Source organism: Lathamus discolor, chromosome 15 (genome assembly GCF_037157495.1).
Source record: "Lathamus discolor isolate bLatDis1 chromosome 15, bLatDis1.hap1, whole genome shotgun sequence".
NCBI lineage: Eukaryota > Metazoa > Chordata > Aves > Psittaciformes > Psittacidae > Lathamus > Lathamus discolor.
This window is the reverse complement of record NC_088898.1, coordinates 5,161,737-5,187,085: the sequence shown is the minus strand read 5'-3', so window position 1 is coordinate 5,187,085 and position 25,349 is coordinate 5,161,737. Positions and strand designations below refer to the sequence as shown.

General features: G+C 44.5%; 1 protein-coding gene across 1 annotated transcript in view; it reads left to right on the top strand.

The window, feature by feature from the left end:
- Nucleotides 1-3,505: 3,505 nt before the first annotated feature.
- Nucleotides 3,506-25,349, top strand: part of ABL1 (ABL proto-oncogene 1, non-receptor tyrosine kinase) — a 77,733-nt gene continuing 55,889 nt past the window's right edge. Inside the window, exon 1 of the mRNA XM_065696060.1 lies at nucleotides 3,506-4,759. Coding sequence (XP_065552132.1) covers nucleotides 4,624-4,759 — 136 coding nt within the window. The 5' untranslated portion in view covers nucleotides 3,506-4,623. The remainder of the gene's footprint in view (nucleotides 4,760-25,349) is intronic.

Here is a 25,349-nt window from a genome sequence, read left to right as displayed (position 1 = left end):
CAGTTCCTATGCTCCCGAATTTTCATTTTTAAGCCTAAGCTGGTAAGGTTTGGTTATGGATCTTTCCTGATGTGGGCAGAGAACTGAAGGTACCAGTATTCTCTCCTTGTCCATGAGGGGGTAATTGCTGTTCTTTGCAAATTCGGCCAGTGTTGTGCCAAGCCCAGACCTCAGTTCTGTAACAAGCCTTCCATGAGGTCATTGCTGGCAGTTCCTGCAGCCCCATCAAGCACAGCTTTGCAAGCCAGCAGGTAACAAGAGATGACAGTAACAAAATTGCGTGGGGAGGGAGAAACTTCCTGAGCAGTTTCAAAGGTGTCTGAGAAAGGTACCAGGTCAGCTGCCATTTACTGTTGGATTGGCTGCATCACCACAGCTTTTCTTCCTCTTGACAAATGTCAAGGGCCAGCAGTGCTCATCCATCTTTAAACCAACTGGATGTGCTGTTGGGGCTTCTGGTTTCCATACGGAGAGGCTTCATGTTCAGTCATGACCCACAATATGGCAAAAGGCTCCTCCTTAATGCCCAGCAGATGTCAGTGGGTTGTCAGATGGGATCTGGGGGAGGCTTTGACAAACAGTGGCAGCGCCTGTGTTTCAGGTAGGTGGGGGAACTGGGGCCCCTTTTTCCGTAGGCAGGTCCACACAAAATGGTGGGCAGGCTATATAAAAGAAGAGTTTGAAATGGGAAGTGCTCAAGATGTAAAGGAGGACTCCAGCAAAAGCAGTGCCCTCTTTAATCCTTGAAATAGTCTGTGTGATTTTGCTAGGTATCTTCTAAGCAGGAAGGGTGAAAAGGAAGAAACCGTGGCTTCTCCGGTTTGAGAACAAACCCGTAGTTGGAAGTGGAGTGGGAAAAACCTAGTAAGTCTTTAGTTTTTATATGAGAATCTAAATGCCAGGCATTAAAGCAGCTTAGAGCAATCTGATTTCTTTGGTCACCAGTGTGTGACGGTGTGAAGCCTGTTTGTAAACAGGCTGTGGTACTTGCCTGTGCTGCTTACTCCAGGGTTAATACAGGGCACTGACGTGTTTGAGCTAATAAATAGTTCCTTCGCTGGTGAGTGCTGCCTGCAGAAACGAGAACACAAAATCACTCATCTAAAGGAATAATTTTCCTGTTGGTGCCAGTGGTTGATTCATTTACTAGTATGAAGAATAGCAACTCCTCCCTCTACTCCCAGTAATAACCATTGGGACTTTAAATTTGTGCTAATGGGTTATTAATCCAATTACTGCTGCTTATTATGTTACTTCTGTATCATCCGCATGCAGTTTTGCTGTTCAGTTGAAGTGAATGGTATAAATACAAAGCTCTGAGCAGACCTTAGAAGATACGGAAACCCCACAGAGATTATCAATCTTGAAATGGTTGTCTCAGGTTCCTGAGGACTGTTAATTAATCTGCTAAGGTTTAGTATAGGGTTGAAGCCTAAAGATACTGTTCTGGAGGAAGTGGAGGAAACCTCCCTGGAGCTGCTGGGTGTAACAACTCACACTTAACGGATGTGTGAGTGCTTCAAAAAGCACTGAGATTTCTTATGAAATCCGTGGGATGTACACAGGCCACAGGTAGAGCTCAACTGACAGAAACAGTCTGTAGGCTTTTTCAGTTATTCTGCATTCACACAAGCTTCTGTCTTTGTCTTTAACAATTTCTAAATCCATCAGGCAGCTTCAGCTTTGTTAACATGAGTCAGTCATGTTCACAGAACTGGCAAGCACCTAGTCTATTAGATAGTACATTCATCTGTACAGATCTCCGTGAGGCAGTGAGAAGCCTATCTGCAGCCTGTGTTGTCCAGAACACAAGCCCTGCTTATTCGCAATGACTTGTAGTGTATTTTGGTCAAGGTTTCCAGAGCACACAGAGCTTCTGGAGTTCACTCTGCTCTGGGATTGTTTTTAGGAACAGATTTCTCTGAGGCTGCTTGGCCTGTGTTGACAGCTTTGTTCCCTCAGCTTCCTTCAATCCACGGGAGCCGAGCGGGTGTTCGATCACCGCAGTGAGAGCTGATCTCCATTAATGATTTAAATCTTCTGATTTAACTCAGAAATTCTGATTAAACTCAAAAATTCTTCAGAGTTTAAGAGCTGTGACCCTGGATTTATCTCGTTACAACGCACCAGAATTTCTCTCTCCCGCGTGTGTCTAACACAAAAAGCCTCTATGCAATTTGAGTCACTGATAGAGAAATGCAGTAGGGATGGTTTGGGATCAGTCTCAAGGCTAAAATTCAGTGATGTAGGAGCAGGCTGGCATATCAGAGGTGGAGAATCCCATCGGGCCATCTGAAGCTCTACATTTCAGATGCTATTGTTGGAAGATGAAGAATACACGTCTGCTGGGGACCTTGAATATGGCGCAGGAGACACGGAGTCTGTTTGGATTTGTCACAAGGGAGGAGTCAGTACAAACAAGCCGCTCCGTGGCCAGATGGTTACCCCGAGCAGGCGGCTAGGACATGAAATTGCATCTGTGTGTTCTCCTGTTGTGGAGTGGGAGCAACCACAGACCTTTGACCAAATCACCCTGACCTCAAGCTGCTGCCTCAACCGTCTTCTATTCCCAAGGCGAACAGGAGAACATACGAGAAGCTGAGTATGTCCAGCGTCACAGCCTATGCTCTTTAGCTCAGGGAGTGCTTGTGTCGCACACAAGCGTAGCACAGCACAGGCTGAAGAATCCAGGGTTTTTACTTCACCTCTATACTAAACGGCACCTAAAAGTAGATTCACAAAACATTTCCTGCCCTATTCATTGGCCTCTATGGCTGGATTTGGGATCAATGTGCTCTGAAAGCATCAATAAGGAAGTGGAGTCCTTTGTGCAGCAGGGTGACAGATCCCAGCTGTGCAGGAGCTGACGGCTGTGTGCACAGCGACACAGGGCGCACCTCTTCTGCCCTGTCCATCCCAGCAAGAAACGCAGGGCAGAGCTGCCCAGCGGCCTCCCCAGCCTGTGCGCAGGAGGGATTCTGTAATTCTTAAGGACCACCGAGCTCGTTTTCACATCCATAAGGAAACAAGTTGGGCCGCCCATACAAAGGGGTTAGGGATTTGACATGGCATTTCTGGGTCCTGGGCTAGCACTTGCTAGCGATGTTACACGAGCGACCCTTGTTGCACTTGCCATTTCCACCATCCTTCCCTTCATCCCGCTTCCCTCGTGGCTCCCCTTCAGTTTTTCTCTCATCTTCCCTTTCATGGTTTCCATCCACCCCATTTTCTCCTCAGAACCCTTCATGGCACCCCCCTTCCCTCATGGCTTCATGTCCCCCAGCCCCCTCTCGCCTCCTCACGGCCCCGCTCACGGCTCCCCTCACCCCGTCCTTCACCCCCGTTCTCCTCACGGCCCCCCCCAGCCCCCGCTCGGTCCCTCACAGCTTCCCCCATCCCCTCCGGGCCCGTCATGGCGGCGGGCGCGGGGCCGGCGGCGGGCAGCGGCCGGGCCGGGCGGGAGGCGGGGGCGGTGGAGGAGGAGGGGCCGGAAGGGGATGTGACCGCCCGCCCCGCCGGCCGGGGACGGGGCTGCGCCGCGTCGGGGGTTCCGGGATCTCCCTCGCCGCCCGCCGCCAGTGTCGCTGCCCTCCCCGGAGGGACCCCCGGGGCACCCCCGGCCCCTCGCTCCTCTCCTCCTGCCAGGCCCGGAGGGCTCCCCTTGAGCCGCCCGGCCCCGCCGCCCCCAGCCCGGCCCCCTCAGCACGTCCCGCCGTGGCCGGGCCGGGTTCGGCCCCGCTCCCGCTGCCCGCCCGGGCCTCGCCCTCCGCCGGCGTCCCCCGCGGGGATGCAGCCGGCCCGGTCCCCCCCGCTTGACCTCCTCTGGCTGCTGTGCAGGAACCGGCCTCCTGGAGCGCGTCTGCGGCCTCGCTCCGCCGCTCCGGGCTCGGCCTGAGGCGGGCAGCGGGCCACCTGCGCCGGGCCCCAGCACTGCTTCGACGCCGCCATGGCCCCCCGGGCCCGCTTGGCCTCCGGCGGGGTGCGGCAGAGGAGGTAGCGGCGGTGAGGGAGGCCGAGGCTTGCGATGGAAGGAGGCGAGGCGCGGTGAGGAGCCCCTCGCCCTGAGGAGCCAGGCCCGAAGCTTCGCCTTGCTGGTGGACATGGTGTCGGTGTACTTGATCCGGCTAGACTTCTACGATACTTGAAGCCAAATACGTGGCTCTTTGGCCTTGGCTAACTCAATGCTATGCAAAAGAAAAGGAGGAAAAAAAAAAAGAAACCTTGACACTGATTGCAGTGGGAATGGCTGTTTCCTGCCCTGGGTGAGCCTACGTGTGGTTTCTTGCTTGTGAGATGAACTATTAATTCTCCTTTACCTGGTGGAAGACACACTACATATGGCGAGCTGAACCTTTGGTAGCGCTTGTTCGTTATTAAGGAATTGGAACTTTTACTTGTTTTCTTTGCATAAAGCCACCTAAGGAGCCTTGTTGCTGTCTTGAGAAGCATTGGCGGAACCTGCGCTTGTCTTAATTCTTCACCTCAAGTGACTTTATCACCCAGTGTGTGCACCCAGCGCACCCACCTGAAATACGTTCGTCTTCAAACCCAGCCTGCAAGATCAGGGATCACGGGCTTCTTCAAACACTTCTCATCCTGGGAAAGGCTGCCCATAGTTACTTTATGGGGCAGCAGCCTGGAAAAGTTCTTGGGGACCAAAGGAGGCCGAGTCTGCCTGCCCTGCACTTTATCAAGGGAGCAGGGAAGAAGGAGTCATCGAGGCATGGGGGCCCACACTGTAACGTCTTCGTCGAACATGGTAAGAGGCTTCTGTGGGTATTCCTTTTGGTTTAACTTTGGTTTGCCAATCTAGCTGTGATACAGATCTGTTTAAGGGCATGGTGCGGATACAGGGATGCTGTACTTTATGGAAGTCCTACGTTTTCTCTCCCTTTCTTAATGCAAATCTTCTGTGATTGTTTAGGAAGAAAACACTTGGGGCAGATTGCTTGAAACCTGGGGAAAGGTTATTGTACAGCCAAATGTGAAATACACGGAAGTAACTTTTTAACCTTGTATAAGTTTCTCAGTTCTTCCTTAGCTGTGTTCTGGTTTACAGTCTGGGAAAGTGTTCCATCCTTTGAGTTGCCCGTTTTGGAGGTATAGACCAGCCACGGTTGATGGGGATGCTGTGATCAGGGACAAGTGGCCTTTAATTATCTTTACAAAAGGGTCTCTGCAATTTGGTGCAAAGAAAAGACTTTTGCAAAGTTTGTGGATATGGTTGCTTGAAACTGGTTGGAATAGAAGTTTCCTGTTGATTTATTTCATGCAGTTACAGCACTTCTGGTTAGTGGTTTCTCAGAGTGGGTTAAACCTTCATTTTGTGCAGTGATGGATTTAAGTGCTAGAGGATAAAGGTGGCCAAGTTAGGAGTGCAGCAACCCCTGTCACTTGCTGGTCTTCTGCAAGTTAACAGGGGACTGAGAATCTCACTCAGGTAAGAAGCCAGATGAAAAGCTCAGTAGGACTCAGAGGTAGGTTTAGTGATTGCTTCAAGCGTTGCTTTATTTGTCTCTAAAAAGTAAGCAAAGAAAGTATAAACTGCAGGCATCTCCACCAAAGTGTGGCACAGGAATGCGTTGTTTTGCTGAGAACTTCTTGGAGCAATCCTTGCTTTTGCACAATGCTTTTTAAATTCTCATATTCCTTGAGAAGGCATGCTCCTGGCTGCTCTCTTCAGCTGGGGAATGGGGTTTTGACAAAGCTTTTTCCGTAGTTTTTGTCCTCTTGAGGAAGTTTATCTGTGGACAAAACTGCATCTGTCATCTCGGCTAGAAACGGAAATATCTGCTGTGTCTGAGAACGCAGTGTAGTTAATGGCAAAGTTTTGATTTAGTTTCGTTTCAGCTGGGCTTTGCTTTCAAACTGTCTCATTCTGTGTTTCTAGAAGGGCCCAAGAAGTACCCTGCAGTGTTCAGCAAAGACAAGTCCTGTGTATGTCCTCCTGCACTGACATACTGGTTTGAGTTCCACAGTGTTCTTTCCTTTCATTTCCCATACAATGTTTGTGCACTGAGGAAATTGAAGGTGATTAAGGGAAGGTTGAAGAACATAACTAGTAATGAATGCAGCTAACTCGGCCCTCTGATGATGAACCCACTGCTGGATTTTCCCAAGCCCTGCTTTCAGTCCTGGAATACACTTGCTCCTCCACCCCCAGTTTGGATAGAGTTTCACTACTTTGGACAGAGTTTCAAGGTCAGATAAGATACAGCGAGAGCACTAACTGCAAGCAATGCAGTATTAAACTACCTTTTGGTGTTTTGAAGTAGCAGAAGAGCCAGAAATGCTCCTTTTTGATCATCCAACAGCAATAGGCAGATGGTAACTTCTTGCCAGCATGACCTGAGGTCAGAAGATCCGAGCACTGTTGCAAAGAAAAATGGCGTCTATCATGTCCATACACCATATGTCCACAAGAGAGCTCAGTCTGTGATTTAGAAAAGAATAATGTTGAAAGGGGACATCAAGGCTAGGACATCTGTTAACAGAACTGTAAAAGATCAGCCTCGCTTATCCACATGAGGAAAAGTTTCTTCCTTTGAGTGTGTGGAATGGTTCTTCAAAGTGCAAACATAATCTGTACCACGGTCGTTTGTTCAGCTCTTTTCTGAGTGTGGGCTGCTCATATCCTAAAAAATGCTATCTTAAAATAATGTGGAAAAATAAAAGAGGGAACCAAGTTAATTTTAGAAAGTTCTTTGTTTCTCTCTAGTTTTCTTGGTAATTTCTTTGAAGTATACAGTCTGACATACTTTATAATTGATGGGCAGAGCAGTATTTAATGTTTTCAGTCCTGTTCAAGTCTGGTGCATTGGCTGTAGTTCATAAAAATGGATGGGTGTTTTTTCAGGGCTTGAATTTTTGCATGTTTGTCATGCGGTGTATTTTCGCTACACAGTTTCTTCTAAATGCCAGACACTGTATCTGGCTTCTCTGTCACACTGTGGGAACTGGTTTGTCCCAGGAAAATAACTTTTCTTACTTTTCATAATCAAGAAATGCTTAAGGAGAAATTCCAAGGTGGGCTTCTTAAAGTAATCCCCTAGGGATAGTCGAACTCCTGAAAGTACTTGTTTGAAGTTCTTGTATGTTAAAACTCATGATTAAACAAAGAAAAAGCAGAGCTGGTAGGAGCGTGGCTCTCCTGTTATGGTTGTGTTTTGGTAAAGCCATTTCAGGACCCTGTTTCAGTGGCACCACTACCTGCTAAGTTCTGAGGCTCGCTCAGCAGACCCTTAGCAGTGTTTTTAGAGCACTGGAGATCTTCACTGCTTCAGTGGCATTGAATCTTAGCTGAAAGGGTTCATGTTAGCAGATACTAACAGTGTAAGGCAGAATAACTTTGAGGCAAGTAATTCTGTTTCTCGGTCATCGTGCTCTCCATGGCACTCAAAGCAATGCATCGAGAGCCTTCTGAAAAGCGAGGAGGCAAGTGGCCAGAAATCGGCTCTGCTGGTGGTCAAATGTGCTGTGAGAATAATGCAGAAAGGCTCTAAATTGTGTCATGAGTTGACAAGTGAGGAGTGCATTAAGGGGGGGGGGGAAATAATCTATGGGCAAGTTTGGTTCCTCTGTCTTTGTGTTGCTGCTTTTTCCACCAAGGGTGTTTTACAAGCTGCAGCTCATGCTGGTGTGGTTACCCTGGGCAGCAGAGCAGGCCCTGATGGGATTTTTACAGATTTCATCTTGACACAGATTACTTCATCTCTTAGATTGCTTGTAAGCTTGAAATTGAGAACAAGTACAAAGGCAATGTTTGTGTCTACCCCTGTGCTTTTCTCAGCTGCGGAATGAGTCTGTAGTGACTGCCTTTTGGGACCATCCAACTGAGAGAAAAGCTGTGATCAGTAGACAGTGAGTGGGACTGACTTTGTCAACGCATTTCAAAGTTTGTGTGCTTGGGTATCTTCTGCCTTTCCAGAGCATGAACCTCAGCAAAACTCATACTTCTGAAAAGAAGGGTGTATTCCCACAGGGCTCAACTCGGATCCTGGAGCTTGCAGTGTTTGACTGGAGTGATCGGGAAACATTATGCCTTCTCTAACTGTCTTGGGTAGGCGTTGCTGTGCTGAATGATAAGCAGATTCCCTGAAGCATCTTGGTAGAACAGTATCTCCAGGTAAAAGCAGCATCTGAAGGCTTATAAAATGAATTTGAATCATTAGACCTGAGATGCTGAGGTGAAGAAAAGATGCTGGGATAACTCTTCAGTGAGGTGGTGGATTTGGTCCACAGCTTTGAATTCTATTTGCTGTCCTGATGCTGCTATGGTTAGCAGCAGAGCTGTGTTCTTTGAAGTGAAGTCCTGAGCAGTGTCTTCACTTGTCAAGCCAAGAGAGTGGAGTTTTATATATGTATTCCTTGCTGTGTAAATCGTGACAGTGGCCAGGAATGGGACCATCTTTCCATGGGTGCATTGGTGGGAACTTAAGTGTGGGGTTTTTGCTTTAATAATGCAAAATTATGGTAAATATAGGTAAATATTGATATATAGGTCTTTAAAATGATGCTACAGATGTACATATGTGCTGTCATTGGTGCTAGTTTTGCTGTGGCATTCAGAGAAATTATGTGGGAGGAATTTTCGTTATGAGATATTCTTATATGCTGCTGCTTGTTATATATAATGGATCACTGATATATAGCAACCTGGTCTGGAAACATTTTTATAGTTTTGTGGTGTTTGAGTCATTCTGTAAAGTGATTACAGCTATGGCTAACTGTAAAGTTGGTAGAACGAGAAGGAACTTCCTTTTTGAATGTGTTACACCTTTACGCTACCATGAAGTGACAGTTGTTCAGCTTTTTTAAGTACGTTTAGAATATACTTGATGAAGTACTCATACAGGAATTTTCTTTTCTCAGTTTCTTGTAGTGATAAAATGTGGTCTTTGTGATAGCTTCTCTTCCAGCAGGTAAATGATAAGGAAGCATAAATAAACTGTTTACCTTGCAGTAGAGACAGACTTCAGGAACTGGATCCATTCTTCTTATTCCTTTAGTGCTGAGTATGTACTTTATACCTTTATAGCTGAAGTCAGCCTGCTACAATCTCTTTCATACTGGGTCTGAACTCTTCCCTTACAAGGGTGCTGAAAGTTTTAATTAGGCCGTAATTGTCCAAATCAGATCTATAACATGAGCCTGCTACAGCTGCCAGTTGTATAAATGCCCATGACGTTCACTAATAGACAAAAACACCAATTAAAAGTCTATTTTCGTATATTATTGGAAAATTTATTTTTAAGAGTCTTCAAGTTTAATATCTATCTTGTTTTTGCTGTTAAATTTCATGTTTCAACTCTTTGGATTGTGAAAGTGAGTAAATTACTTTGTAATTGGTTCCTTCATCAGGACTTAGTGATTGACCAGCATATACAGGTACATACTACAATATATACTGTTATAATTACACTGGCGTCTGTTATTTTATGAAATGCCAATTGTTTTATACCATGTTTTATCTTATTTTTTTGGTTGTAAGGTGTTACTAATAACTGTAGGGCTTTGGAGATACTTTTTTCAGCTGGGCTCTCCAGGGCACATTGTGATCTAGCAGTACTATATGATTTTGTACTCATTATCCTTTACCTAACAGATGAGCTCAATAGATCTTCTTTATATGCAATATACATTTATTAGGTAGTCAATTGTTCATACATAGTAGTGATTTCAATGAGATTCCTTCCATACTAGAACTCTGTTTCTTTAAACCCGTGTAGTTACAGACCCTGCATTTATCTCTTTCCATTGTTCCTTGGGGTGTTTTTATACCCCACCTCTTTGCTTCACCAGCTCCAAAACCTGAGACTTGAAAGAAACTGCTTTACTATGGCCAATTCCACTTTAGGCCGTTCACCTGAAGCTGTATCATTTGCACTGGCTTAATAGAAGTGTGCTATTTAGAGCCTGCCTTCAGTATCTCAGGACTGCATTCTGAACTGACAAACTTTCCCTGTAGTTAGGTTGGAGGTTTGGCAGCTCCCAAACATTAATTTCCATCTCTATTAGGAGAGATTTATCCCCAGCTTTTGAGATCAATTGCTTATGTATCCAACTTCCATGTGCTTCGGGATTAGTCTGGTTAATGCTGCTCATTGAATGCGGACTTGTTTACTGCCTCTGACTATATCCCTTTTCATCATACACAGCTCTTGCTATATTTTTTCCTACTGCAATTTTCAAATACCAGTAGATTTTGCTAAGATCCTCCACAAAACTTGATCTATGGTTGGGATGTTAGAAAGAGACCAAAGACCTGATAAACTGCTTTTCTACAAGCTGAGGTGGAAGATGACAATGATGGGGAAAGGCTAATCCTTTTCCTGGGCAAAAGCAGTTCTGTTTTGTGCACTGACTAATCTTTGAAAACTTGCCATGTTTAAGCAGTTTATCTCCTTCATGACAAATAGGTAGTGCTTACTTGTATTCCAGACTTCCATTAATGGATCATGCTGGTTCTGCGTTCTTACTTAGAGATTTTAATAGGAAGGCTGTGTGAGAAGATCAGGAAAGGGTGGCTAGAGAAAGCTGCAGGATATTGGAATAGAAGTCATTGCTTGTAAGTGCTCATCTCATTCAGCACACTTCAACATTTACCAACAAACATTCGGTATTTTAAACCGAAGAGTTGAAATCTGAAGCTTGAAAGTGGGGAGTTGATGCTCTTGAGAGTTGGGAATCCCGAGTTTCATCCCTTATGCTCTCTGCATGCATGCGGATGGAGCAAGCGTGTCCTGAATACCAGCTTGCTTTAGTTTTTGCTTCACGTACTTTCTGAAGTTGGTGTTGAAATTAGTTTTAGGGCTTTTTTGTTCTTTCCCATCATTTCTTTCTTGCTGTTACTGGTTAGGTTGTGAAAAGCATGAGCTTGCCTTTCCGCAGAGTGATTGCTGCTAATTTACATGGGCGCAAGCAAGATCATCATTCTTTCATGAGTGAGGAGGCTGCCTGATTTATGTTGTGTCATTTCTGTGCACTGTTTTTACCTAATGAATAGAATTTCACAATGGATTATTAATCATGAAGACTTTGGTTTCATTGTGTGTATCAAAGAATCAATACTGCTCGATGTTACCTGCCTTGAGAAGCTTCTTACCCATTAGTGCCACTTTTCTGTGGCATTTTGGTGCGTTCATCTTCTAGACTGACTTCAGTTCCTACCGCACCTTCTCAATACTTCTGTGCCTTTCTAGTGCCTGTGTTGTGTCCAGTCTGCCAGAAGCTGGGGTTAATGTGTGATGAAGACCATAATGAATTATGTATTCTGCTGCCTGTTAAATTCTTGGGTTTTGGGATGGCGAAGCTTGCTGAAGTACAGGATTCCCTCCTTTGCTCTGTGTTCCATGTCCAATGTCCATCACCACTGGAAGTATAGTTTGATCTGGGCATGTTCCCTGTGTTTGTCTTCACACTGATGCCATGTAGGAGGAAGTTTCACTTACTCTAACCATCTAGAATCTAATAACACACATGCATCAGCCCTATCAGGTTTTTGCAGTGACCTGGTGTCACTGATAGCTTTTTCATGGCCTTTTTATTGGGGCGTGTGTTCCCAGAGCAAACAATGTTGTTTTCCCAGAGGTGGAATGTGTGAATGGCAGTGGAATAAGGACATGGAAACTTTAAATAGGAAATTGTTTGGGCTTTCAGGAAATATTTGCTATTTCATTTGTTTTAAAGTTGCACAGTTTCCAAGGCTGCTTTTGAGGTGCTGTCTGAACTGTTGTAACTCGGGCTGTTCTCGAGGTCTCAGTTTCTTGTGGCATGACCACAGTGGGTTGTCAACAGGGCTGTTCTGCAGTAAACTCCACTGGTTTTACTTGGGATTTTGGGATGCACTCATAATAAATCTGGAGAAAACCGAACTGTCATTTGATGCATTGGCCACCAGGTGTCTTCTTTGAATCTTGTTCAAAACGTGCTTTGGTTAAAGCTAACCCCTGCAGTAAGAAGCATGTTGGAAATGAGCAAAAACTAATGGCAAGAACCAGGGTCAAAAGTGTCAACCGTGATTTTCAGGAATAGTGGCTGTCAAGTCCCTTTAGTTACTTTTAGTGCCTATAATCTTCTTGAGCTTGCTTGCTGATGGAGAAAAAGGTTGGTAGGTGATGTTTGCTTTTGCTGTAATGGGAAAATCTTGCTCCCTTGCCTCCTCAAGCTCCATTTCAGCCTATTCTTCGTTTAAGAAAAACCCCAACCAACCAGAAATAGTTTTCAGTGCTGTATTCCTTTTCCCTCACTGCTGTCTTCTGCATTTAATCTCATTCCCCTGTCTCTTTTGTTATGCCACACTGACTTTTTAGAATTATATACATATTTTTAATTTCTTTTTTTATTAGATTCTGTGGTCCTCTCACTACAGAAACGGATTCTGTAAATCCTCTCGTAGCATTGTGACTGGCATTTCTAAACATGCGAGCTTCTCCTGGTGAGGCTGCTCAGGGAATAACTGAAACCAGATTCAGCCTGTTACAGCTATTTCTACAGTTGGTGTTGTCTGAATGTCAGAATGGCTATTGCAGAGCTAATTGTGGAGTTAAACTGTTAGGAACTCATAACAATGCTTACAAAAGCGAAGCTGTAATCTAGTAAGCCTCTATTTTACTCAAATCTCTTTTGGGTGGGCGAATTCTATAATAATGAAGAAGATTTAGTGCATCTAGCAAAATAGTGTAAGCTATAAATACGTATGCTTGAATGGGTTTTTATTTTTATTAGCTCTAAGTTCTCTTCATATATTCTGTAAATCTGACAACACATAATGTTCATTTAAAAGGTACATTCTAGTTTAGCCAGAATTACTGGAACAGCCATTAGAGCTATTGTTGTCTGGCTACACCTTAGGTTTGCAAATAACTTGGGAAAGCTCAAATGAAAGATTTTGAATTAATGCCAAGCTGTTATTTTGTCTTTAATATATTTACCTTGATGGATAAGAAGATGCATTTAAAATTCTCTGCAGTCAAACCTTTACTTCTTTTAACACTATTGATGGATTGCACTAAGTGTGCTTGCTGTATACATTCATTCCCCCTTCCCCCCCCCCCCCCCCGAAAAAAAATGTGCAGCTATTTAATACAAAATGGATGTTCTTTACAGGAAATTAACTGGAGGGAAGACGAAGCTATTCCCATCACTTGATACTGTTGATGTTCATGTAGAAGCTGCAATTCATTTGGGTTCTGTGGATTGTCTGTTATGTCTAAATAGAGCCTCCCACGCAGAGATTTGGATGTTAAGGTGCTATCACGTTTCAGGTGTTAAGTAGTAATTATTGTGATGAGGTGATCACATAAGACAGTGAAAGTGTTGCTCAACCTTTCACATTCCATGTCACGAGGAGAAAAAAATCTGCTGGGGAAACTTCGGTGTAATTGGACCTCACTGAAAGAATTATTGGTGTGTTTTACCTTGCTCTTGTTAGAGAGTGGGTACACAGTGAGGCTCTGTGATGACAGGTACACCACCAGATGCGTGTTGTGTGTTGATCATCAAGTACAGCTTGGAGGTGTATTCTAAATGTCTTTTAAACTGGAAGATTTAGGTTAGATAAAAGGGAAAGAAGCTCTTCCCTGTGAGGGTGCTGAGGCACTGGCACAGGTTGCTCAGAGAAGCTGTGGCTGCCCCATCCCTGTCAGTGTTCAAGGCCAGGTTGGACAGGGCTCGAAATAACCTGCTCTAGTGGAAGGTGTCCCTGCCTGTGACAGGGGTTAGAAGCAGCTGATCTCTAAGGTCCCTTCCAACCTAAACCATTCTGTGATTCTCATTTTGAAATGCTAAAGGCTGTTACTGGTTAGCAAAATGCTAGTAACACCTCTTAAATAACTGTGTAATATTTTGAGCCAAGCAAAAGGATGAATTAGAATAATAAAAGATGGGTGTTCGGAGGCAACTACTAGCTTTAAATGCTAATAAAACCATCTTGATTACTGCAGGTTTTGCCTCTGCAAAGCAAAGGTACTGCATGACAGTTCATTGAAGAGCTGCCACAATGTTGATAAGCAGAGCTCTCCTGAGAGCAATTGTGAACTTCACTGAGAGGTAGCGTGGCTTGGTAATTGTAGTTAAAAACACAGGATTTGAAGAGCATTAAATAAAATAGTGCTGCGTTTGTTATAAGGATTCAGGGAACCATGAAATGTTAACATGAAATATTTGCATCCCACTCTTTGGAATAAGTAGCACAAATCCAGCAAGGTGTTTTTGTTCTAATTTGTTAGCTTGGGTTACTTTTCCCCAGAAAAGTGAATGTTGCAGTGTATTGGCCACATTCACATCATTTAATCCTGCATAGCTACAGAGGCACTAAAATCACCAAAGTCAAAGATGCAGACACCAACAGATGAGATGCTTTCCAACTCAGACATCTCTGTCCTCTGCAAGGTCTCCAAATTAGGAAGTGGTGGGCTTCAGATGGCCTTCAGAACCTGATGATCTGGAGCCCCTGGAATGAGAACACGTTTCATGGCCACCAAAAGGTCTTGAATCACCCGGTGTTGCGGGTTCCTCATCACCCTGGTCTCAGTGAGTCATGGTGCAGTGGTGGAACACTGTCTGCTGGTTGATAAAGGGTGGATGTTGTGGCCGAGATGGGGAGATTACTGGTAACCTGCATCTGTAGTAACTAATACTGTGTGGTACCTGAAGTGCTTGGTTGGGCTGCGGTATTTTGGCTGCTCTACCTTTAAATTAGTTTGAATAGCTCCGTAGATGTCACTGTTTTTAAATCCCAGAATTAGAAGGACAGCAGCTCTTCTATGGTTATGAGGCTTTCATCTGCCGAAGTTGTATTTCAGAAGGTTGATGAGCTGCTTGTGAAATGCTCCCCTAAGGCGAATCAAGCCCTGTGGGGAGGGGGACGGAGGACTGGAGCCAATCCGACAGGCATTTTACATTTCAATTATTAATATGGTACTTTTTTATGAGTCTCAGATTGGAATTGCTGGCAGCTGAATTTTAAAAATGTACTACTTCTAAAATTTTTAAAAGTTATGCTAACCCCATGCAAGTAAAGGTGCTTTCTTCTACCTCAGAGACCTCTTTACTACACCCTTACACAATCCCACTTGGATTTGAGGGCTCTTTAGCCTTGCTTCTGTGTGTACTTTGCCACCATGGAGGTACCCAGTTGAGCAGCGTACATAAGGGATGAGTCAATGAGAGCTCTGCAGCCTCCTTTGGAGAATAAGGTCTTAACTTAAGGGGAGATGCATTGAAAAGGTAATTGTAGGGTGTTTCCTGACTTGTAGTGAAATTCTGATTTATCTAAAATGGATACAAATACGCAGTTCAACGTAAAAGGATCACAGGGATGCTGAATACAAAGCTGAACAAACAGCCTTCTTCAGACAAATTGGAAGAGAGGAGGTTGGATGCTTTCCCTTGCTCCTCTCTCCCCATCCGAAAAGTGCTTAAAAGAAAGTATCTCAGAGTAATGCTCTAAGCAAAGTGCTATCAAAAAAAGGGGGCGAGGGGGGCAAAGGAAGTCTGTGGGTGAGCTTTTGCTAAGAAGTTCTGTCAGTGCATCTACACCCTGATGCTGTATTGCTGTGGGTCTAACGAAGCTCTGTGAATGCAGGACCTGCCCGAATGAAACCCCACCAGATCCAGGGACACTGGTGCCAGGAGCTGCCTGTATTCATCTTCTCATACCACACAGCGCCTCCAGCTCCTCTTGAGAACAACCTGTCCTGAGCCTTGATTTCAGAGGCTAACACCTCAGTCTAAGCGGGGAGGGAGCTTGAATCGTGCATGGAAGTTCTTTTGGAAGGTTTGGCTTGAGGAGCTGGCCTTGCAGGGCTTGGCCTGCGGGTGTTTTATGAGACTCGCAAGCAAAAGCAGATAAGAGGGATGGGGCAGGAGGAGAGAAATGTGCACAGCTTCTCCGAGGCTCTTCCGCCACTTCCTGCTGTGGGGGTGGTTATGAGCCAGCCAGGATGACAGAGCTCCTGCTATTTGGAAACGTAGTGTACCACAGATAAGCCACCATAAGAACCTTCGTTCCTGCTTTCCCTTATGCCACCTCTGCTCTTCCTCCCACATCTGGCTCTTGCAGACAGTAGCAATGAAAACTTTTGCTACCAAACCAAATAAAACCAAGGGAAATAAAAGCAGCTTTCCTCTATACCTGGCATCAGAAAGTATAATTGAATTTCTTTCAACTGTTTCCCCTCAGTGCAGGGATTGTCCTTGGATAAGCTGGATGACTGTTTTCAGGCTGGGTAATTGAGGTTTATGGAGGTAGTGATTTCAGGGCAGTGCCGAGGCAAGTGAAATGCTGCATTCCTCCTTGCATCAGGGAACAGCAGTGCACATCTTGGGTAGTTAACAAGTACCCACTTGGCTTGTTCGTAAGTGGAAAAACATCATTTGTCTTCATGTTCTTTATCATCATAAAGCTGCAACTTCTTGCTCTATAAGCCCATATAAATAGGTAATAAGACTTCTCCGTAGGAGTGGAAGAGGGTTAAGTAGAGGTGGAAGTGCTTGAAGGTACTCAGGGATGGGATAATTTGTGTTTGCTGGTTTAAATTAAAGCACTGCCTTTTGTACAGGTAATAGTGCTGATACAGAGTGCTGTGCACATTCATTCTGCTTTGGTTTTTCATTAGCGTAGGCGAAGATTTAAACTCCTGCTGTATAAGGATCTGTAGTGGACGCCTATGCAGTATCCACCTGGCCTTTGCAGGTGTGTAGTGTACCCTCTGACATTTCACACTCATCTTGTCGCTGCTCACCTTTTATCTACCACTTTGCTAAAGCTGACTTTTTGTTGGTTTGTTTTATAATTGTTTTTATCTGTACCAAATTGTCGCTTTTCCTCTTGGAGAAACAACCGTCTGTCCTCAAATTGGATGCTCTTGCAGGTTGGCTGATCGCTTTGGATTCCATCGGACTGTGAAAATCCTGCTGTTGAGCTGGAGGAACTGAAATCCTTGTTTACAAAAGAAAACCATCATTTCTTACTGCCTGCTAGAAAAGCTGCTGGCCTGTGCTTGCAGGTGACCTGCCAAGGATTTAACAAAGAAAAATTGGATTTTATCCTCTTTTTCTTCCCCCCCTGGTTTTAAGATGGTCAAAGCTGGCGTAAAAAATGGTGGTGTTGTGAGAGGGGCTTTGTCTGCCCTAAGCAGCAAAAAAGAGCGAACTTAATCTTGTTTTTCTTCTTGAGTCAACTTTTAAGCTCTTGGATATATTAGTTTGCTATTGAAAATACTACTTTTTTCCTCTCTGCCCCTTTATGAAAAGGGAAATGGAGCCTTGCCCACTCAATTTGCTATTTTGACATCTTCTTTCTATAGTTCTGCGTAGTTGTTCCTTCCTGCTGCATTTTGGGAAGATGGTGCTTAGAGACTGGTGGTGTCCTTTTTGGACATGAAATGTATGTGAGATGCCAGTAGCACTAAGCTGACGTGCAGATATCCCTGCTCTGCTCTCCCACCACAGCCCGTAACTCTTCAGCTATTGCTCTAATCACAAGTGCGTTGTAATCTCGGATTGCTGCTTCTGTAATTAAGTGTACAAGTTCATGTAATTTGTGAACAGTCTGATTTAGGGAAGACTTTGGCAGTCTCTAATGTGCAAAATATTACCTCCAACTGTTTAGTGGGAGCAGAAATCAGACCTGTTCTTGGGAAACTTGCTCTTCAGCTTTCTTGATGCCACTGATCAGAGTTTTGCCCAAACTCATCTCTATGACTGGATCCTACCGTCTGAGTGAAGGATTATGTGGACAGAAAGGTGTTGTGTGCTCTCGTCAAAAGCTTTCTTTTGAAAACCTCTGTTTATTTTCCTCTTAGATTGCAATTACATGGGGTGGGTCTTTGATTTCCACTTAGTTCTTGCCAGTTCTTGAGGTCTGACCTGGAGCTTGCTGGGAGGCTGGTGGTGTGATTGCAGCACTTCGGTGTGGGGCAGACACTTAAAACTTCTAGTTCAGACACTTTTTCTGCTCCAGCCTGTTGATTTTTATGTATTTTAACAAACAGTAGCAGCAACTGAAGAAACCGGGTCCACCTCTGGCAATCTCCCTTCTTCCATCAGCCCTGACCAAAACAGGGATGGGAAAGAGCAACATAATTGTAGGGAAATGTTATGTCTCCTTCATACCATAAACCCTGTACTTAAGGAAAGATTGTATTGCTGGGCTCAACAGCCCAGAAACATTGTCCTTCCATCTTTACCATGTTGTCCCTTCACTGCAAATAATATTTTTGTAAGATGCTGTCTGAATTAATGCCATTCTGGGGGTTTTTTGTGTGTATGATTGTCTTCCTAGTGTTGTACAATGATCATTCAGCTGAGATTGTGGTCCTCATTCAGCATCCATGTCTCAAAGATTACAAACAGCTAAAGCCAGGAGGAGAACATCTTGCTGTTGCCATCCTTGGGGCTTTGAGATTTGGGTTCATAGCACTTGGTATTTTTTCTGCCTCATGTCTGGGGACGTTTTATCATCCTCCTCTTTCCTGTTCCAAGCAATTACCATTTATTTTATCTTCAAGCAGCAGCCTGTGGCAGTAAATTTTAGGAGATTCCTTCCCACCCTTTATTAAGCCCTACATAATAGCTTCCGCTACTCACTCACACATTCATTAAGAAGAATTAAACGAGTGCTGGCGGCCATTAGCAGAACGTTTAATAACCTCTCCAAGGGAAGGTGCAGCAGATTGGAATAGATGAACAGGAGCAAAACCAAATGAAATAACATCATGCTCAAAGTCCTTAAAACCCCAGCTTATTTACATGAATGTAGCACTTGGAAAGGTGCTGGTTTGAGACCCCTGGCAGGAGTCCCCAGTGTGGAAGGTCCATAGGTGGTGATGGTGAGCACTTGGTAGTGCCTGGTGGAAGGGTTATGGGCTTTTTACAGGGAGAAAGGGCATTTTAGTATGTTCTGCCCACGTGCCTAGCTGCTGATGCTCTCAGTGAGGCTGATGGCTGAGCTTATGGACTGCAGTAAGGACATCTGTCTTATAGGAACTGGGCCGTAACTAATAGCTCATCTCATCTGATATCAACCACACCACAGTCTTTAGATGCTGGCGATGGCTGATCCCTGCTAGTTTGGGTTACATGAAGAAACAAGACATCACCAGTGAGCAAATCACTCCTCCGTCGGTTCTAACTTCTGGTTTAAAGAAGATGCTCTAGCTCTACTCCCTTCCAGTGTTTATCAGTGTTTTAATGTCTGTGTATGGTCTGATCTATGTAGATGAAGGAAAGTCACTGGGACTTGTGTGAAATGTTCTTTTAGTAGTTTGGGAGAGTGGTTATGGGTATGTGTTTCCTCTTGTCTTGGTGGAAGATAAAATAGAGCTTTAAGTAGACACCAGCTACTGTTTCACCAGTCTGGTGTCTGCTCCTGCATGTAAATTGTGATAGCTGTGCACACCGGCTTAAAACACTGCGCACATGCTGGACTTCCAATGGTGAGTGTATCTTAGCCTTTACTCCTCCAGGGTCTAATATTGCCACATTGCTTTAGCACACTTAAGGCTTCAGACTGACTTTTACTTGCAAAAATAGAAAAATTCTAATAAATAAAAGAAGGTGAAGACTTTACAGTAGTAGATCTATGGCTGACATTTCATAATGGCAATGCTGAAAACCTTCATTTCTGTTCTAGAGATAAAACCGATTCAAATATAATCCAGGTATCATGGATGGCAGATTTTGTTGAGGTTTATTTTGTAGCGTGTTTTTTTTTTTTGTTGTAGTCATTCCTGATCTCATTTGAGGAGCTCAACAAGTTGAGAACAGTGACACAATAATTGCTGTTATTGAACCAAAGATGCAGCTTAAGACTTTTACCTGGATCACTAGATTTGATTGATATTTTAATTTGATTTTCTGGCAGAGGAAAGATAATGAGAATCAGCTCAGTTGGATGTAGTTGCACTGGAGAATTCCTAATTTTTTTTAATTGCTGTTTATTCCCTACTTCCTAGCACATGCACGTTTCCTCTTTTAAATTCTTCATTATATTTTAAGCATCAACAGCATATGAATGGAGTGAATCTGCACAAATCACTTCAATATGCAATATGTTCCTAATACACTCAATAACTTATTTTAGTCTCTGTGCCAGATAATAGCTCAGATAATGGATTTCAGGCACGTTGTAAATAACACCGGAGCGAGATGGTACAGACGTTTGTTTTTAATGTACAAACGTATATGTGAACCTGGTTATTTGCTTTTTAAATGGCCTCATCACCTTTCATCTAAGGGAAGAAGTAACATGGAGAGGGGAAGACTTTGAGCAGATTGGTTTTGGATCTATCTTGTTGTTTGATACATGGGCAACAAAGTGTTACTGACAGCAGAAATGAAGAGCCCAAGAGCTTAGTGAAAGAGCAGGATGAAATGCTGATGGTGAGCTAACATATTCTTACAGGGTTACTCCCCTGCTAGTAAATAGCAGCTTTGGTAATTCTTGCTATTTTCCTTCAAGTTTGCAGTATTTCACAGTTGAGCCCTGCCTTCTGAATGCAGGCTGTCAAAGCATTAACCACTACCAATGAGCCGCCCTACCTCTGTCTCCAGATTTTCCTTCTTCCCCTACCCCTTTCCTTGTGGTGTGAGCTGGTGGTACTGGAGCAGATCTCTCTTTGTTTTAATTCCACTGGAAGCTTTTGTCCCAGATTGGAGAAGCTTGGTTCAAGGGGCAATGTAAATTGAAAATGGTTGCCCTCATGCTAATAAAAGCTAAAAAATTGTAATAATATCTTTATCAGCTTGAACCAATTCCCTGAACCTTTCCTCCTCTCAAGTAATAGAGGCCATTCCATGCTCTGACATTTGATCAGGAGCTCAGGCAGCCACAGAGGCGAGCGGCAGCTTGCTAATGGATTTCTGATTGTCCTCCTGGTCCATTCTCCTCCTGATGAATGGTGCAGTCAGCTCTTGCAGTCTGGGGAATGGATAAAAACACTTTGCCATCATGTCATTACATTTCTCTGGGAGAGGAGAAGAGCAGATTTCCTCTGCTGTCCCAATGGCTTGCTCTCCTGCCCAATTAGAGAGATATATTGAGGAGCAGCCTCCCTGTTGAAGCTGAAATTAGTTTTACAGCTTATACTGGGTCTTTCCTGGGTGGCTTGTGGAATCCCTGCTTGCTCTGGGGAAGTTAGATCTGGCTTTCCTACCACTGTTCTTGTGACTGCCTTGAAGCACTGATGTTACGCAGCTGACTGATGGGGCTTTATGTGGCGAGGTGTGTGTTGGGGGCTGTTTCTCTGCCTCCTGGACAAAACACCTTTTTATGCCAGACCTCTGTGTTTCACGTGAATGTAGGCACCTCTACCCAGAGTCAACACAGAGGGTCCCCCTGCAGACCTGCCTTCAATAGGGCTATTGTGCACCGAGCTCTGAAATGTGCTATTGGTTTAGTAACACAGGTTATATAGGTTTGGGATGCCCATTGTAGGACTTGTGGATGCCAGTGGGTAAATTAAGGATGAGCTTTTTATGGGATAACAAGCGTCTTGAAAATAGAATAGCAATGTGGAAAACCCCCTTAATCTTAGGAATGATTCATTAGAATGTTTTTATCAACTTAAAACCAGCATTTGCAGCCCCTTTACCATCCCTAACAACCTGAACCAGCTCATTTCTTTCCCTTGAAGGACTGATTCACTTCCCTGTACTCCCGGTGAGGTGTGAAAGTGGACTTGGGGCTTTGTAATTAAGATATCTTGAGTTATTTCTGATTTGTCAACATGACTAATGAAAGGGCTCGTGCATTACATCTCCTTTCACTGCTACGCTCCTGCATGTGGAGGCATTTTGGAGGCTTGGTGGGAGTAAATCAGCTGTGTGCCAGCCTGTGGACTTGGATCGCTGGAGTAATGGCACAGCTTAACCCAGTGAGATCTCCTTCAGGCTGTGTTTTATTTTCTTTAAAAACTCCAGGCTAATTTAGGCCTGGGTTTTGAGCTTGTTGAAGATAGCTGGTGATAAACTGCGCTGTAACACACCTGCGTTATGAACATTAATAATGCCTTGCAATTCATTTTATTCCCAGGCATCTGAGAAACACCTGCTGAGTGATTTAGCTGGAATTTCAATAGATAGATCTTCTTCTCTACTTTTAGAAGAAATAACTAGTGTATTGTTGGCTTAGTGCTGTTTTGTGGCTTAAAGGTTCAGGCTGTGCACTGCTTTCCATCACAATCTTCTTATGTTCCACAGCTACCTCTGTTGGCCTGGTTCAGATAAACAGCATTAACTTGTATTAAACCCCGCACCCTGCGTGTGTAGACTGTGCTGCCTTTCGCTTGCACAGAGAAGCTGTTCCAAGGGTAAGTCCTTTCCATGCAGGCAGTTGCCTCTAGGGAGAGCTGATGTACGATACAGGAGCATCCTGTGCTTGGTGGCTTTTCAGGAACAATATTTATTGGACTCATCTGCTTGTGAGGAGGGCACCGTTTGCTCAGCACATGTTGTCTTTTGGTAGGATTTTGAAATGAAATTCCCTTAGTTGTAAGAAGCTTCTAAGCGAGATCTTCATGCTTCTCTAGAAGGGAGAAGGCCAGTTTATCTTCCTCTCTTGCTGTTACTCACTTGTTTTGACTGGTTATTCCTATTTTTCCCATTTTCATCATCTTTCTGCTTCTTTGTTTATCTCTAGTCACTTCAGAAAATGCGGAGCTGGCACGATTTCCTGCAAACATGGATCAGTTTCAAGGTCATCTCATACAGACCTACAGAGCACTCATCACAGGAGGGCTAATGTTCAGGGCATAATACCTGATGGTGTCACGTTGCCCAGTCCCATCCCTGCTGAGACATGCAGCTGGAGCTCCCCTCTCTGCTCTTTTGTTTGACTCCTCCATAAAAGCAAGTTGATTTTATTAACTTGTAATAGTTATACCCCTGTCCTGTGGACCAGATATCTGTACAGGCTTCCATTACCTCTTTGTTCATAGTGCAGAAACGTGCTTTTCTCCTGTGGATCCATAATGCTTTGATTCAGTGACTGGTTTGGGGCCTTGTTTGCTGTTTGAGCTACAGCCAGTTGGGTTTGTTCTTTTGTAGAAAGGGTGCCAGCAAACTGCCATAGTCAAATGTTCCCAAACTTTCCCAATGACGGAGGAAATAATCCCTGTGCCAGAACCACCAGGAATCTTTCTTATCAAACGTGGCTTTTTTTTTTCCCTTGTGATTACAGTCTTGCCGAAAGGCAGTGTTCAGGCAAACATTCCTCTTTGTGTTCCCTGGGATGGGTTGTCAGTTTGTTAGGCTTCCAGCAGTCCTGTTTATTCACGTGTGCCTCTGGAAGGCTTGGGACGCAGCAGGTCATTTTCTGCTTTTGTTCACTGCAGAGCAATTAGATAATAATTTATGGCTTTGTTTCTGCTTTCAAATCCCCTAAGAAAACGATGGCATATTCTTAACCCAAGAACCATGGCACTGAGTCCTCTGTACCAGTGAGAAGCTGCTTCTCATCTGCCTTAGCACAGCACTGGGGCACTCTGCTGCTGATTGGGCCCTTTGGCTCTTACTTAAATGAATAATGAATTTTCCCATTCAACCAGAACTGGGTAAGTGGTAGAAGGGATGTACGTGCTAGATCCCTGCCTGGGAACGGCAATGTGACTGGAAAATCAACTGCACTTCAGGCTTGCTGGCGGATGTGAACGAGTATTTGCCAGTATGTGATACCATTAGTACTTTAGGGTCTCTCTGCCCCCCACTAGCAGGTAGCTGTTGTGTGTAACAAGCAGTGGAGGTTTCATCCTAACCCAGTAAAACATTTGTGTTGCGGGTATGGAATTAGTGCCTGGGTTTATTGGTTATCTAAGAGCATGCTCTTCTGCTGTTTAACCTGTTGAAGGGTAATTAAAGAAAGGAATGGCAGCATAGCAGCCTTATTGTTAATCTGAATATGACTGGGCACAAGCGAGCAGTACTTTGTGTGCTGAAATTGAGTTTTAGCCTTCCCTCCACCCCCTGCTCGGTGCCTGGCATTTTTTTCCCAGCTTGACATAAATATTTGGCTAAGGCTGAAGGGATGAACAGAATTACGTACTATCAGCAGAATTAGAGGGGGGTTGGAAAAGTTCTGCCAATCACATCATGCGCTGGGTACAGCAAAGGCTTGACTTAATGCATTTTATTGTATTTGGCATATGCTAAGCAGGATGAAGATACAGTGGGTGCAGGTCATCGCCCACTGCGCGTTTCCCAGGCTTTGGGAGAGCCCTCCATCCAGGAGTTTGAGCAGGCCACAGGCCTGGAACGAGCGGCATGTGTCGGTACCCGCTCTGCAATGTGACCTCTGCTGCATTCCCCAGGCTCATTCCTGGCATAACTTGGCCTCTCCATCCCCACCCCCTGTCCTGGCTGGTTCACGGTCAGGCTGGAGAACCGTGGTAACCCCAGCAGCGTGACTGCTTCATGGTAGAGCCATTTGAGGCACACTTACCTGTTTGCTTGGAGGGTAGAGATAAGTCAGGGGCTGAGCCCACCATGGCACAACAGAAATACTGGGACAGGAGGGGCCGGCACATAGGGAAAAAGGCTTTCATCCCTTAGCTGGTGTGTATCATGTGTGCTAAAGCAGACACCAGCGTTGCTGTCCTAGCAACATAAGAGCTCATGTAGCAGGAGAGGTGGAGAACACCTGAAAATGGCCTGGTTTAGGCAATGACTTCTGTTAAATTTTATTTATGTGGAAGAAAATAGCCAGCTGTACTTTCCTTGGCTTGCCAAGCTTTAGGTCTGTGCAACCTCTCCATGTGAAGATGCTTGTCCGTGTTAGGGGTTGGGTAACCTTTTCTGCAGTAATTTAAACAGAAAAAGAAATCCATAATGCTGGAGTGAGTGTCAGCTAATGGGTTATGAGTCTTCATGTGTGACCTTTGGATTATAGCAAAATGTCTTAACAGGGAAGACCTTTTGCTTTGGGTTTTCTTCTAGGGTGTGCTCATGAGCCTGTTGGAATGAGATGTAATTAAGGTTTAACTGGGGATGTCCGTTAGAAGGACAGAGAGAGGAACACTGGGAGAAAGTAAAGAGAATAAAATGTGAAGGCTTTAAAGAAGAAGAAAGCCCAAAGAAGAATAAACTGAGAAATGGAAGCTGATGCAATACTGCTGCAGTGGAAGAGCAGGAAATTGTTGAGGAGGCACGCTGGAGCCAAAGGGCATTAGAAGAGCTGAGCTGACAGATGTCAGAAGTCCAACTGCCTCAATTATTCTGGGATGGAAGAGAAAAGGAGGTGAGGAACATCAGGGCAAGAGTTTGAAGAGCCAGGAAGCAAAAAGGGGTGGGTTTTGGATGACAGAAGTATAAATGGAGAAGGGCAGGAGGCATGTTGGGGTGAAGTGACAAGT